The 16,263-nt window shown below is 43.6% G+C and overlaps 1 protein-coding gene across 5 annotated transcripts in view; it reads left to right on the forward strand.

Moving 5' to 3' along the window:
* Positions 1–332: 332 nt before the first annotated feature.
* The window catches only part of CCDC68 (coiled-coil domain containing 68), a 30,059-nt gene continuing 14,128 nt past the window's right edge, over positions 333–16,263 (forward strand). Inside the window, exons 1-7 of one of the 5 annotated variants that reach the window (XM_025181416.2) lie at positions 700–817; positions 4,836–5,021; positions 9,388–9,532; positions 10,267–10,299; positions 12,085–12,228; positions 12,839–12,964; positions 13,132–13,260. In XM_025181416.2, coding sequence (XP_025037201.2) covers positions 9,410–9,532; positions 10,267–10,299; positions 12,085–12,228; positions 12,839–12,964; positions 13,132–13,260 — 555 coding nt within the window. In that variant the 5' untranslated portion in view covers positions 700–817; positions 4,836–5,021; positions 9,388–9,409. Of the gene's footprint in view, positions 442–488; positions 631–661; positions 818–4,835; positions 5,022–5,773; positions 5,919–9,387; positions 9,533–10,266; positions 10,300–12,084; positions 12,229–12,838; positions 12,965–13,131; positions 13,261–16,263 lie in introns of those variants that run through there. The other 4 variants (XM_075932643.1, XM_014570229.3, XM_014570230.3 and 1 more) reach the window with 4 other exon arrangements.

Genomic DNA, 16,263 nt, shown 5'->3' on the forward strand with positions numbered 1-16,263 from the left:
CATTTTGCCTCCCATCTATACAGCATTATTTTACATCCCTGTTTCTCTTAAAGTATGTCTGTCCAACTTTCCCAGCCTCATTTCAATTTTAACGTTTCTCTCTGCACCCCTGCTTCTTCAAGATGTTTCTCTGACCAAGCCTTTCTCCTCCCTCCTATTTTTACCTACTATCTTGTCTGGCTCATTTTCTCTTCTCACTATTCCTTTCATTTTTATCCCTTCTGGGTCTTTTAAGGCCCACACCCTCACAGGTATTTGCGATCAATGGAAAATTGGAGTGTAAATACCTTACAGGAGCGTCTGGCTCTACATTCCTGAAGGAATTGAGGCCAGAGCACCCGTCGTGAGCAGTCTCCCATAGGCACGAGTTAAGGGCACATTGGGAGGATCTGAGAGAGAGAGAGAAACGCAGAGGAGCAGTTTATAGGATCTTATTGCTGGGTGCGAGCTTCTCTATCGCCTGGGAAGAGGCGCTCTGAAATTCCTCAGACTTGCCTGCAGCATTGGGATGGCAGGAGCCTTGGGAGTGGGGAGAAGGGGAAATTTATGGAATCGGAGCGCACCCAAGCGTTCCCCAAAGGTTTGGGGGGAATGGGAAGTTCTGACCCCGGGAGAAGCGGCGGAAGTAAGGTAAGAAGGTCTCGGTGCGATCAGCCCCGCGGGGCGCTGTACGCCTGCTCCCAGCTTCGCGCAGCGAGGGCGGGGAGCAGGGAGGGGCCAGCTCCGGGCTGCATCCTGCCCGGACTTCAGTGCCCGGAGAGGAGCAAGGGAGCGGAGAGCGCCTGCCCCGAGCCGAGGGGAGCCGGCGGCTGAGCGGGTAAGGAGCCGCGCGCTCAGCCAGCTGGGGAGCAGACAGGGGCATTTCAGGGCGACTTGTTCCCCTGCACGGGGGCTGCTCGCCCCTTCCTGCCCCAGGTCAAAAGGCAGCAGCTGCCTCTCCCAGTCCCGGGACTGATCCCTGGAGGCCTTCAGTGCGCAGGTGTGGGAGCTGCTGATGTTTATGCCGGCTCTCCAGGGTGGAGGCTGACTTCCCTTCCCCTCCCGTGGGATGCGAAGCCTCTGGCGTGGATGCCAGCGACTAGCACAAGTGTCAGAAAGGAAAAGGGTCTGCCCACTCCTTGGCAGGGATGCTGCGGGTGCTTACAGGGGAGACTTGCAGTGGGTGAGACTGGTTACCAGCATGGCTCTGTTGGGAGATTTAGCAGCTCTTGGTGGTGGAGACGGAGAGCGAGGAGTGTTTGATTTTTTCCCCTCCACGCAGCAGCGCTAAAGTCGAATTAAGCTAGGCAACTTCAGCCACGTCAACTGTGTGGCTGAAGTCCGAAAAAGCTTAACTCGGCCTTAGGCACCGTCTATACAGCAGGAAGTCAACTTCCCTTACACTCCTGTGAAATGAGTCACAGGAGTCAGGGTAAGAAGTCGCCCAGTTTGACATTATTTTGAAATAAAGGCTTGTAGTGTATTCTGAAATAACACTGTGGTGGAGATATAGGCTTAGGCTGTGTCTAGACTGGCCAGTTTTTCCAGAAAATCAGCTGCTTTTCCGGAAAAACTTGCCAGTTGTCTACACTGGCCGCTTGAATTTCCGCAAAAGCACTGACTTCCTACTGTAAGAAATCAGTGCTACTTGCGGAAATACTACTCTGCTCCCATTCAGGCAAAAGTCCCTTTTACGCAAAAGGGCCAGTGCAGACAGCTCAGATTTGTACATTACAAAGTCAGTGCTCTTGCGCAAATTCAAGCGGCCAGTGTAGACAGCTGGCAAGTTTTTGCGCAAAATCTTGCCAGTCTAGACACACCCACTATGTTTGCAGTGCATCTCTAGCAATGAAGTGTTGCCTAATGGTGATTTCCTTAGCATGAGGATTACTGAGATGTACAAACTAGGGCATCAGTCCTGCAAAGATTTACATATGTGCTTAGCTTTACTCATAGATGTCAGTGGCATTATTCAGAGTATGTAAACCTAAGTATGTGCATAAAGCTTTACCGTATCAGAGCCTAATTCAGCTGTGTATCTTCTCTCCAACAATCTCAATAGAGATAAAAGTCAGAGGAGCCTCATGCAATTGTGAGCCAAGTCCATCAGTGGTGATGTCCAGGACATTTACAAGCTCTGGAGAGTGAGAGGAACCTTGACAGTTATAATTATGTTTTGCTGCTGTATCTAGGGCTGATGATACTTTTATTATAATTCTTTATTTTCAGGCACTTAGAACCCTGTAGGGGAAAATACCACGTGTGCTTAACAGTAAAAGTAAATGCCTCATTCAAGTTATTTCTACTGAAGGAACTAAACTGATAACTTCAAAAAATCTGAAATAAACATCTCAGCCATAACTGTTATTTTAGCTTTTTTCATAATCTTTACTTAATATAAAGATTTATTTCAGAGCTTGTTACTGTGTCATTTCTTGTAGTTACAGGTAAGACAGATAATTGCCTTTTGATATGAGGAACTTTGCTCTCTGTGACTATAAACATCCTTATTGCACGCAAAGACAGAGTAAATATTTGTATTAGGGATGTAAGCGACTAGTTGACTATCCGATAAGCATAAGCTCTAGTCACTTCCCACTCCCCTTGCTGCCTCTGTCACATGTAAAAACAGGAGCACAAATAGCAGTGTTCACATGTAAATACAGGATTCAAACAAACTTGCTGAAACATTCATGAGAACAAAATACCCCTATAAACTTTCTGAAGATGTTAATGAATCACAATTAAAAGGCAATTAAATGTATACTGGATATAATTGACTTAAATAGCTACTCATAGTTGAAATGAATGTTTGAGAACTGTGTTGCAGTTATCACCCAATTCTAACCTGTAGCATTGAGATGTATTCTGTACTGAAAAAAAGTTTACAACCAAGGGGAAAAAGTGTCTGTGTCATGCTGGTTGTCTAAAGATTAACTCTGAATGATCCAATTTGGATAATCAAATTCATTGCTGCCATTTAAAATAACTACAAAGCAGACAGCCCCTAGACTCTAAAGCTAGTCATGTAAGAGAGATTTCAATAAGCAGTTAATAGCAGAATGTGAAAAGGATAATCAAACTATGAAGCAAAATAGGTAAACTTCAGTGGGACCTATTCTGAAAAGCTGTTTATAGCTCATTGTCATGCTTATAGGGCGAATGGTGCTTTGGACTCTTTGGGTGTGTCTAGACTACATGCCTCCGTCGACGGAGGCATGTAGATTAGCCAGATCGGCAGAGGGAAATGAAGCCGCGATTAAAATAATCGCGGCTTCATTTAAATTTAAATGGCTGCCCCGCTCTGCCGATCGGCTGTTTGTCGGCAGATCGGGGCAGTCTGGACGCGACGCGCCGACAAAGAAGCCTTTCTTGATCGGCACAGGTATGCCTCGTGAAACCAGGTTTACCTGTGCCAATCAAGAAAGGCTTCTTTGTCGGCGCGTCGCGTCCAGACTGCCCCGATCTGCCGACAAACAGCTGATCGGCAGAGCGGGGCAGCCATTTAAATTTAAATGAAGCCGTGATTATTTTAATCGCGGCTTCATTTCCCGTCGATGGAGGCATGTAGTCTAGACACACCCTTTTAGTCCTTCTCAAGTGGACTATTAAGTCACAGGCTGGGCTTTGCTGTACCTTGCACTGCAGTTCACCCATTCTGTAACTGGGTCTCTGGCTGTCACTTCTTTATTTGCCTTATTTTGGCTCCTTTATACCCTTTCACTCCAGGGACATGCAATGATTTAGTGTTTCCATTGAGCTCGCTTCTCAGCTTTGGCAAAACAGCTCTTGTTGCCAGGATTGGGGCCATGGAATTGCTTCACCATGCTGTAATTAAACCTGGTGGTAGAGTTTGAGTGTTAGGATCCTCTTTATCTTGGGCCATTTTGTTGCCTTTCTGTTTGGTTCCCCTACCAACCCTTTGGATCTAATTCTGTAGTAAGTCATTCATGCACCTTATTCACAAACTATAACACAGATGTTTCCCAGATTGTCACATCTGGCAGCTGCAAAGCTGACAGAGAAAATGTAATGTACTTCACAAGTGGCAATTTCACAAGTAGGCCAGCCACACTTTGACTCTTACCAGGCATGAAGATTATCATAAGGCGATCCAAACTCCCATCTCAGATTTTCCCCTAGAAGTATATGTCCTGTACTGCCAGGACCTCTCCTGAACAGTACAAATACATTCAGTCTGTTTTTCCTTTAAGGGAATAATAAGTATATAATTTGTTACCTCAAATGGAATTACCTGGACACTTCAACTTAGGATGTTAACAAGCGATTAATTTACTATTCGAGTAGTTGATAGGATTTCTCACTGGGGGCTCTTGTGCATTTCAAAGCGGAAGTGCCTGCATGGATCCTGGGGTCAGTGGGGGACTCAGATTCCCGCGCTGGCCCTAGGCTCCATGCTGCGCTTTCTTTTTGAAATGCACAAGAGCCCCTGCTGGGGACTCTTGTACATTTCATAGCTGGTAAGCCTATGTGCAGCCAAGAGTCAGCTAGACCAGGGGTGGCTGATCCTTGTCTGATCCTGGGCTCCAAGTGGCGCTGCTGCTTTGAAATGCCACTCAAGAGTCCAGGGTCAGCTGGGGAGTCCGCAGCTGATCCCGGGCTCCACCTGGCATTTCAAAGCAGCAGTGCCTCACTGACCCTGGGGTCAGCTGGGATCCAGTGAATTTAAGTAATGAGGCATAAATGTCAAGAAATGTTTATAAGAAAAATAAAGATACTCCTTACAGGTGTCTTGCAACGTTTTATCACCATGTGCTTCCAGTGGTCTTGCTGACCAAACTCTTTATGCCAGGCCCTTCTCCAGAGTCCAGTGGTTGCTTCATTTGTCTTTTCAGGTGCAGAGAATGTGATGGGCAGAGAGAAAAAGGAGTGTCTTGCTGTTTGTCCCTGGTTTTTTGTTTTTGTGGTTTTTAAAGCATAATTTCAGTCCTTCTGTTGAAAATTATTTCCTGCTTGGAGCAAGGTGATAGGCATTCTGTTTTTTTACTTCTGTTTCCTAACAAAGAAGGATCACTTTGCAGGTAATGGTCTATCAGCCTTTTTTACATATGGCAAGGGCATCAGCTTGCTCTTTATCTCTGAGTGTCATGCTTCAATTATCCATCCTTAAAAGGTGTTAATCTGTGTTTTCCAGAAGTTTCAGAGGGGTAGTTGAGTTAGTCTGTAACTGAAAAAACTTAAAAAACAATGAATAATGTAGCACAGAGGTGGCCAACCCATGGCTCGCGAGCTGGATGCGGCTCCTCTCCCTCAAAAGTGTGGCTTGCGAAGCCACTCCTGTATCCTCCCAAATGGCCCGACTCCGGTTCTCCTGTGCTCTTCGGGGCGCTGATTCAAAATGGCGCCCACGATGGCGGCCGTCAAGGGGAGCCTGATATGGCCAAAAAGCCTAAGCTTGTTCTAAAAGGGGCAGCCTCCTTATTTTTCTTGATAATTCTGGGGGGGGGGGGGCTGGCTTCTTTTTTTCGCTCAACAATTCTTGTATGGTTCTTTGCATTGTTTCCTCCACTGTTTTGGCTCTCTTTGTTAAATGGGTTGGCTACCCCTGGTCTAGCAGTACCTTAAAGACTAACAAAATATGCAGATGGTATCATGAGCTTTCTTGGGTACAGCCCACTTCTTCAGATGAATGGAGTATTAAGAGTCCAATTCCAAAATAAATAGGGGATGGATACCCAGGCAGATTAAATTGTTTTCCAACGGGTTTAAATGGTGATTTCTTTTCATATAGCTGATTTGTGTCTATTAATTCTTTCCTGTAGACTGTTGAGTTTGGCCAATATACATGGCAGAGGGGCATTGCTGGCATTTGATGGCATAAATCACTTTAGTGGATGTGCAGTAAAATGAGCCTCTGATGTGGCTGGGTCCAGTGATGATATGTGTGAACAGAGTTGGCACTGGGGATGTTTGCAAGGGTGAGTTCCTGAATGATTATGATGCAGGTGTGCTGCATGATTACTGAAAATAATTTGTTTGAGGTTAGGAGGTTGTCTGTAGGCGAGGATTGGCCTTTCCCCCAAGGCCTGTGAGGCTGTGTCTAGACTACATGGCTCCATCGATAGGCAAGGCAAAAGGCAAATGAAGCCGCAATTTAAATGATCGCGGCTTCATTTAAATTTACATGGCTGCCGCGCTGAGCCGACAAACAGCTGATCAGCTGTTTGTCCGCTCAGCGCGCTAGTCTGGACGCTCCCCTGCCGACATCAAAGCCCTTTGTCGGCAGCCCCGTTATTCCTCGTGGGATGAGGTTTACCGGGGCTGCCGACAAAGGGCTTTGATGTCGGCAGGGGAGCGTTCAGACTAGCACGCTGAGCGGACAAACAGCTGATCAGCTGTTTGTCGGCTCAGCGCGGCAGCCATGTAAATTTAAATGTAAATTTAATGTAAAATATGTAAATTTAAATTGCGGCTTCATTTGCCTTTGCCAAAAAAACAAACCTACATGGCTCCGTCGACGGAGCCATGTAGTCTAGACATACCCTGAGAGTGAGGGGTAATTTTCCAGAATAGATTGTAGATTGTTGATAATGTGTTAGAGAGGTTTAAGTTGTGGGAGTTATCCTTGATGGGATTGTCAGGCTTTCCATTGTTGTCTTTCCCTCTTGGGTGGCGGTGATGGGGGGGTTCTCTGCCTTTCTCCAGTGTTATCAGTGCTGTTAATTTAATTCATCCTCAAGACACAAAGCATGTTTCTTCATTATCTTCAACATTTCCACTTTTTCTTGATCACCTGGGCATCTGTGATGGCTGTCACACTTACACACATCCTCCACTCACACCACACAGTTGTGCAATTTCAGACAAGATTAATAGTTATTAGAAGACACAACTTAGTTTGTGATGCAGACATGAGGTACAACTTAATTTGTAATGCTAACAGGGAACAAGGGCTTACAGTGAACATCTAATCATGAAATCACACAGAAAAATAGAAGCATACAGAACTTATAAGCAAGTCATTATACATGAAATCATTATGCACCATACTTATAATCTAATAACCAATACTAACCAATACTAAAATATACATTTTTGCTACAAAGTGTTGTCTCTTGCCATGATCTTCACTGACTGCTTAGTAGCCTCCAAATGAAATTCTATGCTGTTCTTCTGGTCTAAAGCAATCAAGTGGTTATAACCCATCTGTCTGAATAATTATCTTCCACCCTGTAGTACTGTTGCAGTGATGGTTAGCAGAGATGTTGGAGATCTTGATTTATAAAAAAAAGGGGCTACTGGTGGGTCTTTTTTATTAAGGACTCCTCAGTTTTGTGACTCACTCCCTGACTCCTGTCCAAACAGTCCAGATCCCTTGATTTTTCAGGGCAATGTTTGTCTCTGATCCCAACTTTTGGGTCAGCAGGGGGAATTTGTGACCTGGTCACGGTGAGTTCTTTGTTTACAAATTACTTTGTTTACAAATTACTTTGACTTTTGGCAAGAGAGTGAGTTGAAATTGCTAAATTTGTAAACTTTTTAAAAACTTCACTCTTAAATATTTGTAAAGAGCACTTAAAGCTCATATGTTAAAAGACATTGCCACGTCTCTTCATTTTGTTTTCTACCAGAGATGTGTGCTTGAAGTCTGTAGAACTTAAAACATCTGTAGCTGGGGTGAGTTGTTGATGTTTCATTTAGGAAAATATGCAAGCCTTGTCCATGCTGCTTGTGGTGTTGGTGACATCTCTCATTTATTACAGTGTTAAGAGTTTCAAATGGGCTAATTGGGTTTTATGAGAGCCCTTAATTAAATGTGCTGACTTGATGGTACTTCCTGTTTAGTAAGGCAATAATTTCAGTCTAGGATGAATAAATAAGTGCTGATGCTCTATGCCAAAGCCTCGTGTAGCACAGGAATCAGGTTGTTGTCACTGACTTAAATGGAAGCAACTATAAGTTCTTATTAAATTGACATTCTGTGCTTAAATGATCATATTTTAAATAAGATTTTAAAAGTACAATCCACTCCACCACAGAACAAGCTGAAAACTTTAGTAAATTCTAACTATCTATGGCTTCCTCTTCCTCCACTAATATTTTAAACCTGAATAAAACATTGCACAGTACAATTCAATCTTATTGTTGTGATGATAATTGTTAATTTAATTTCAGACATTTGACAACCTGACTTTTAAAAATATATACCTTAACCTGATTCTATATATGGCAAATAGAGTGCAATAGATGCATATTTTCTGAGATCTGGGCTGTGTCTAGACTGGCCAGTTTTTCCGGAAAATCAACTGCTTTTCCAGAAAACTTGCCAGCTGTTTACACTGTCCGCTTGAATTTCTGCAAAAGCACTGACTTCCTACTGTAAGAAATCAGTACTTTTTGCGGAAATACTATGCTGCTCCCATTCGGGCAAAAGTCCCTTTTGCGCAAAAGGGCCAGTGTAGACAGCTCAGATTTGTTTTGCGCAATAAAGCCCCGATCGCGAAATGGCAATCATGGCTTTTTTGCAGAAAAGCGCATCTAGATTGGCACGGACGCTTTTCCGCAAAAGCACTTTTTGCGGAAAAGCGTCCGTGCCAATCTAGATGCTCTGTTCCGAAAATGCTTTTAACAGAAAACTTTTCCGTTAAAAGCATTTCCGGAAAATCATGCCAGCCTAGACACAGCCCTGGTGTATGTAGAAATACATGTTCACTTGAGATTAATGCAACTAACACTGGATGTCACCATTGTACCACCGAAACATAACTGAAAGCAGGTCCGGATCTTATTCTTGGTGTGTGAAGCCAGCTTTCCTGTGCGTTAGAAAAAAGTGTTTTAGTTTATGTCAGTGAAAAGCCAAATGTGGTGGAATGCTATAAACCGGAGTCCTGTCTTGCCACTCTTATTCAAAATGAGCAGTTGTCTTGCAGGGTGAATAGTTCTTTTAATTTCAGTGGAATTTGTTCTACTTCATCTTGGTGAAATCAATGCAACTACTCAGTCTGGGTAAGATGACATAGACAGGAACTTGTATAACATTGGATATGATCAGGTATAGGGTCTGGAATGAAGTGACAGGTGGAACAATACTTTTGAAAAGCAAATACGTAAACTAAAATTATTTAATTGCCGATAAAAAATTACTGACTTCTGGTATGCTGCAGCTCATTTGAATGTATATTCAGTTGCAACAATTGGAAAGGGGACTCTGTAAGTAAATTTGGAGGGTGGGAACTCCTTTTTGAAGATTTGAGAGGGCCTTTAGAATATCAGGATTATGCACAAGGTCATATTTTTCAGCTGCCTTCTTAAAGTCATTTTACTGTATAATACGTGTCTACTGTATATATTGTTAGTGATGCAATAGACGGGTAGATGCACATACAAAACTAAATTCATTCTCTATGGATATGTGGATAAATAAAAGGCCATATATTTTTGTCCCAGCTATACAGAGCACGCATACATAATGACTACCACCCTGAGGGTAACGGAACATGTAACAGAAGATGACCAAGAGAAAGAAGGAAATTATGTACTTTATGGATCCTCTTGTGCCCAAATCATTGAAGAAACAGAATACATTAAAAAGGTACAGTTCTTTTTATTATTTTTATTATTCTTGTCCTCTGATCCTGAAGAGAGCACAGCCTATTGCAATACAACTCATTGCAAGTAAGAAATTTAAAAAAATGTGAATCCTGCACAGTCTAAATTTTCCAACCTAAACAAGTGTGTGTTGACTTACTGGGGAAGGTCACAGTTCACTGTTCCTTAAATTCTTTCTGGCCTCATACTATTATAATGGAGTTGAACCCAAAAGTTTGAGACAAGGATTTAATTGCAATATGTACACCTGTCTTCATAACTAGTCGTATTAGGGAATAGATCAAATGCTTGTCAGAAGATCACTCTCAGAATTTTTAATCAAAAGTTTTCAAGCACTCCATGATCTAAGTCATATTCATGATGCAATGCCCAAGGAAGGGATGAATTTTTTAACCTTATGAGAGACTTATAACATAGGCCCTCTTCTGGGACAAAGAAAATAGCATTCGGATCAGCATACTAATAGCTTAAATTCCATGCATCCATTTCTGTATCAGTGATTTCTTGAACAACAAGGTTTAGCTGGTTAAGAACTGATGGCTTATTTCTCATAGCCAAGCAAAAGAGCACAATGGTGATGGAGTTCAAAAAGCACCTTTTCTGCATCGCTGCTGACTTTAAGAGAACATCTTGTAATAACTAACCAGGCAGATTGACAGGAAGAAATAATCTTAAATAAAAATAGCTTTGTGACCTATTTCTAATCTTCTCCTGCAGATCCAATCCACGTTAACAAAGATTCAAAATCAGGTATGGAAAGAAGCAGCAAACAACAGAATTGCAAATGACAAATCAGACTGTCACCAGCTGTTGGTCCCAGTCTTTCTGCACAGCCAATCACTTTCTCCCTTTTGGCTCTCACCACCACTCCCTACCTTCAGTACCTCTAACTCCCCACCCCCGCCTCTTCACATTCTAAACTCCCGCCAGTCTGTCCTGAGATCATGCTTGGTTTTATTGGCACAAGGAGTTTGAGAGGGGCTGGAGCATGCTCAATGAGGATGGAATGTTGGCGATTTTAGCCAGATCTAATATTTCTACAGTGCATGAGAAAACTGAGATTGTTTAAAGCAGGGAGGGGAATTTACAGCCTGCAGGCCAGATCCAGCTCCTGGCTTGCCTTGATCTGGCTCACAGCGAGGCTTGGGGCTTCCCCTATGCAGCAGGGCTGGCAGTAGCGCTCTAACACCGCAGCAAGTCTCTGAGCCTTGGCACCCTCCTGCATGGCTGGAGTGTGAGCAGTGGGAAGCTAGACCTAAATCCTCTGTCTGGTGGGAGGGGAGGAAGCTCGTGCCTGGCAGGAGGGAGGGGGAGAAATTGGCTCTATGCCCGTGCCTGCCTGCAGTCTCCACCCCCATCACTCCCATTGGCTAGGAATTGCGGCCAATGAGAGAGGGGCATGGCAGTGTGGCGCCATCTGTGCCCTCCCCATCAAATAAGTGCTGCACCAGGTAAGCACCCCAATTTCCTGTCTCCTCCTGCACCCTACCTCCCACCCAGGACGCTCCCTGACCCCTATAGTCCTCTCCTGCACCCTACCTCCTGCCCAGATCCCTCACCCGCATCCTCAGCCACTCCCCAATAGCTCTCCAGCACACTGAAGCCCAGCCTAGAGGGGTCCCACAAATCTACTAGCCTAGGCCTCCAGAAGAGTTGCTTTGGCCTTGGGGGGGGGGGGGGGGGACCCTGGCATCCTGAGCTGTATGAGTGAGGTGAGCATCTCTTTAATTTTCTCCTCACTTGTTGGCCAAGGCAGTGGGGGTTTTTTTTCCTCATTTGTGTGTGGGCCCCAAACTATGGGTCAGAGGCACCGGAACCAAAAAGAGGTTCCTTTATCCTGATTTAAAGACTTATAAACTTGATCAAACTTTGAGTATTACCAGGAATATCAAAAGGCACCACACAGGCAAACAGGGCACCCTGTAGCCAAAGTTCCAGTCTGTGCTCCAAAGCAGGGGCTTTCTCTAGCATCATTCTGAAATGGTTGAACTATCTGGACAGAAGCATTCCAAAAATACCCTGAAGGAAACACCTGGCACAAAAAAAGTTTAGTCCAAATGGTTAAAATATGGCAAGCATAAGCAACTAAGAGGGCTTTGTAATGGGACGTGTCAGCAACCTTCGTAATGGGCATTGCTGCCAGTCCCAATGCTATAATATGCCATATGCTGCAATATTCTAAATGTTAATTAATCTCATGCACGAAGTAACACTCCGGAGAATCAAAAGCAGTGATTTATTGGTAATGACATGCTAATGCTTTCAAATGTAAAACCCTGGAGAGCTGCACAAATAGGACACTGTTTTATTTAATATTGAAGGTGGGGAATTAGTCATTACCTGGAAGCTGTGGTGACTGTTGCTCTGTAATTACTTCAGCCCATGTAATGACCTTCATCAGGTTTGGGTGCATAGAGTTCATGGCAGGGTGGGGGCCTGAGATAGGTAGATAGAGGAGTACAGAGTTAACTTCATGAACCCAGTCTGCCAAAGCTTGTCTGTTTTACAAATTATTTTCCTGTTTATTTATTTTAGCAGCCTTTCCGAGTGCCCAGAAATGGTTTGGAGGCTGAAAAGGATGCACTTAACTCCAGCCACAATCTAACCATGGGAAAGCTGAAAGATATTGACCAGCAGCTCTTGCTTATCAACAAGGAGAATGAAATGCTAAAGATCAAGGTGCATTCCATTTTAGCCTTCTCTAACGCATATATCAGCTTTTCAGCCTAAGAGAAGATGCAGTTTTACCTGGATTAAAATTCCATCCCAGTAGCAACAAGAAAGCAATAGTTCATTGTGGTTTTGCCCTCTGTAACTAGTGCACTAACCTTGCAGAGTCTCATCAGGTTTTCTTATTAGTACGAAATAGATTTTTTGTAAGTAGATGATGGTAGAATTCATTCTGGGAACTACTGCTTGTTGAATTGTGCTCTTGACCATGCATTTTCTTGCAGTGGCTCCTGGCTCAGCCAGTGGTCCAGAGTAGGTATACTTGTAACCAGTCAGAAATGTATTAGTCAAAGAAAACTTTCAACCTTCATCTCAGGTGAGGAAGGGCTGTTGTATCACAGAGCAAATCTGCACCCTTTATTAAAAAATTAGAATTTAAATGTTATTTGCCATATTCTTTTAATCAGCTTGTAGGGTTTTCTTCTGCCACTGCAATAATTGATGCTAACAGATGTTCAAACAGGATAGCAACTGCATCATTTTTGTGCTACGTGATTTCTACATCAAGCTCTTAAAGCATGACATAAGTTATTAATCCTATTGTAAATGCCTTTTCCAGCTGGATGCAACAAGAGAAGCAGGTGCACAGTCTCTCAGACATGCCTCAAAAAATCTATATGAGAATTACTACAGTCGGTCAGAAGCACTTAAGAAAAAGCATGAAAATGATAAACAGCTGATGCAGGTACAGCACTCTCCTATGTGTGAAAAAGGCAAACTTTGGAGTATATAGGAATACGTCTGTGGTCAGTTGTGGGACTAACAACATACTGAAGAATAGCAGCAAAATGGTTTTGCTAAAATGGAAATCATCTTCATTCTCCACCCCCTTTTTTTCCCCTCTAACCACAGGCCTACAAACTTGAACAAGAACAAAAATTCAAACAAAATCTGGGAAATGTCAATTGTGTAACTCAAAGACTTGAAGAAAAGTACAGCCGGATTGCAGACATGGAGAAACTACTGCAACGAATGGAAGAGGTATGCTCGTAAGAGCCCAGCTATGCAGTTCCTGGATAGGCTATAGGAGTCTTCCCTATGCAAGGATCATGATCACTGACTATGAGGCTATTAGGTGTTTTTTTTTTATTTGCACAGTACTGAGGCCTGGCCTTGCAGGCTAATAGCCATTGGGACATTCCTTGCTCACTTGTATATTCCTCTTGATCTAGAACATGTCCTGTTAGTAAAAGTGTAAAGCTCTTTGAAACTACAGTAAACATGAATTTCCATTGTATTAACTCCTACCTCTTGAGTAATAGAACACAGTGTGAAGGGTATTCTAAGCAATCTACCTATAAAAAAAGAGTTCCGTTACTTTGAAAATTTTTTGAACAAGATCCTCAACTAGTATAAGCGTCCCCTTTGATTTCAATGAGGCTACCTCAATTTACATCAGGTGAGCATCGGTCCTTTTAAATGTAATTTGTAACTGAAATGAGAGGTCTGGTTTTTTTTTCTTTCAGTTATATTAAAAACTCAGTTAACTTACTTAACCTAACTGCAATTAATTTCCGAGACTTGAAATATCCTGGTTTCTAAGGGTATACCTATACAAGTTTATTTTGGAAAAAGCTATTCTGGAAGATATACTACACAAAAGCCTCAAAATTAGTCTAAGGCAGGCTCCCCTAATGTGGACACGCTATCTCAATTTAGAGCCTCAGAAGGCACTGGGGAGGAATAACTTCAGAATGGCCCTGGAGAGGAGTTGTTTTGATATAGCAGCAGTGGAACATCCACACACACCTCCTTCCGAAAGAGCTTTTTCGGAAAAGGCATTATTCCTTATGGAATGAGGTTTACCAGCATCGGAAAAAAACTCTGTTATTTTGATTATCTTTCAAAATAATGCAATTGCTGTGTGGATGCTAGTATTTTTCAGAATAACATCCGTTATTCTGGAAAAACGGTGCAGTGTAGACGCACTCTACGAGGAAACATCTTCAGGTACTGTTCTTGTATTGTCAAAGTACAGTGCATAACAACAAGCTATTTCCTCCCTTTTGTAGTGCATTTTTCTTCCCCAAATGCTTCCCAAGTTCTTAGTTGATTTAGCAGCAGTGAGGGTTAGAGCAGTGGTCCCCAACCTTTTGAGGTTGTCGGGCGCCAGGGGGCGTGGCCATTTGCCCGCCGGGCGCCAGGGGGCGGGGACACTTGCCCGCCGGGCGCCAGGGGGCGGGGACACTTGCGCGCCCGGGGGCGGGCCCCCGCCAACCGCGTGACCGGGGGCGGGCCCCCCCCAGCCGCGCGCCCGGGGCCGGCGCTCCCCCCGCCGAGCGCCGCACGCCCGGGGCCAGCGCTCCCCCCCGCCGCGTGCCCGGGGCCGGCGCTCGCCCCCGCCCCCTCCCGCCGAGTGCCGCGCGCCCGGCGCTCCCCCCGCCAAGCGCGCTCCCCCCGCAAGCGCCCGTGCGCCATGTGCCCGGGGCCAGGCCAGCCCCGAGCACCTGGCGGGCGCATTGAAATGCCCCCGCGGGTGCCATGGCGCCCGCGGGCACCGTGTTGGGGACCACGGGGTTAGAGAATAACTTTCCAATTGTAGTAAAAAATTTAGTCTGTTCTGGAGGAGTTAAGAATACAGCAAGCTTACATGTCGCTTATACAACTGTGTGAGAATATCACATTGGGGGCAATGTGCTTTCACAACAGTTGTGCCAAACTCTGATATGCTCCTACCACAGCTCAACTATAACCTGTGATGGGGAAGCAGAAAAGTTCAGTAGCACTGGAGTATTCTCCCAACAATACTGAGTGACTGGAAATAACTGGGTGAGAGAGCTCATTCCTCAGTGACTGCTGCCATGTAATTTAATAGGGTGGCAGTATGTGTAGTTTTTCTTACTCTTGCTGGATCAGCACCAGTGTCTCCATATATTTTACAAGTGGGTTTCCTGATATTCTGAATTTTCTTTTAGTCTCTATCTGGGAGGGGGATTTTGTAGAAGAAAACAAATGTATTAAGCCGAAGAAGAAAAAAGTGTGGTGTTAAAGAATGTTTTTAATTTCTCAAATGATGAAATTTCAAACACAGCTATAATCCAGTAATAGGCTGATTTTTGCCAGTTCTCCATAAAGCCTATCTGTTTAATTTAACAATAAGAGACACCATCATGTGATACACTGACCCTGTCCTTTCTGGGTTACTTACTTCATGGTGTATTCTTTGACTGTACTTTACTCTGAACTTCTGATTTCTCCTTTTTTTTCAGATTTTACATTCAGTCAGTTTGAGAATTATTTTCCTGTTTTGGAATGCAAACCAAACTGTTTTTGTTTGTTCACCTTCTCTGATCCCAGGCTTATGGGCGTCTGGACTTGTTTCAGGGAAACTTATGTTGAAGCCAATTTTCTGATTGGTTTCTGTTACAAATGGTTAAGTGTTAGCTTCTCCATGTTAAACATCCTGTGACACAACTCACTAGTTTGGACACTAAGAAATTCTATAAAGTGTTATTTCTGAGGTTTTTTTTAAGTCTACAGAGGTTGTGGAATCTCCATCATTGGAGATGTTTAAACAGGGGCAGATGAGAGTTTTGCGGTGCCCAGGGCAGCACAATTTCGCGGGGGCCCCCCTTTGGAGACAAAATAGAAAAAAGGTGTCAAATGCACAAATTGAAGGCTATTTTTCATATTAAATGTGAATTGGGTAAATTTGATAGAAATTTAATTTAGTTGGATATTTTTTATTTTAATTATATTGTAATTCATTCTTAAACAAAATTCTGCATTAATAATTAAAAATTTTCATTTGTATTTAGTCTATTATAGCTGTCTAGCTCTTTTGGTAGCACATTCTTCAATTATGTCAGTAAAGTCCATTTCTTTACACAGGTCGTTTTCAATCGATATAATCAAAAGACCTACAAAATGCTCCTGGCTCACAGTAGATTCTCTTTGCTGCCCATGGCTGGTATTTGCCAAGCAGCATTGGTTGTTCCGCAGCCAGGCAGCATTGGGACTTGCGGGTACCAGGTGGAGTGTGGG

The sequence above is a fragment of the Pelodiscus sinensis genome, chromosome 6 (assembly GCF_049634645.1).
Source record: "Pelodiscus sinensis isolate JC-2024 chromosome 6, ASM4963464v1, whole genome shotgun sequence".
NCBI classification, from domain to species: Eukaryota; Metazoa; Chordata; order Testudines; family Trionychidae; genus Pelodiscus; species Pelodiscus sinensis.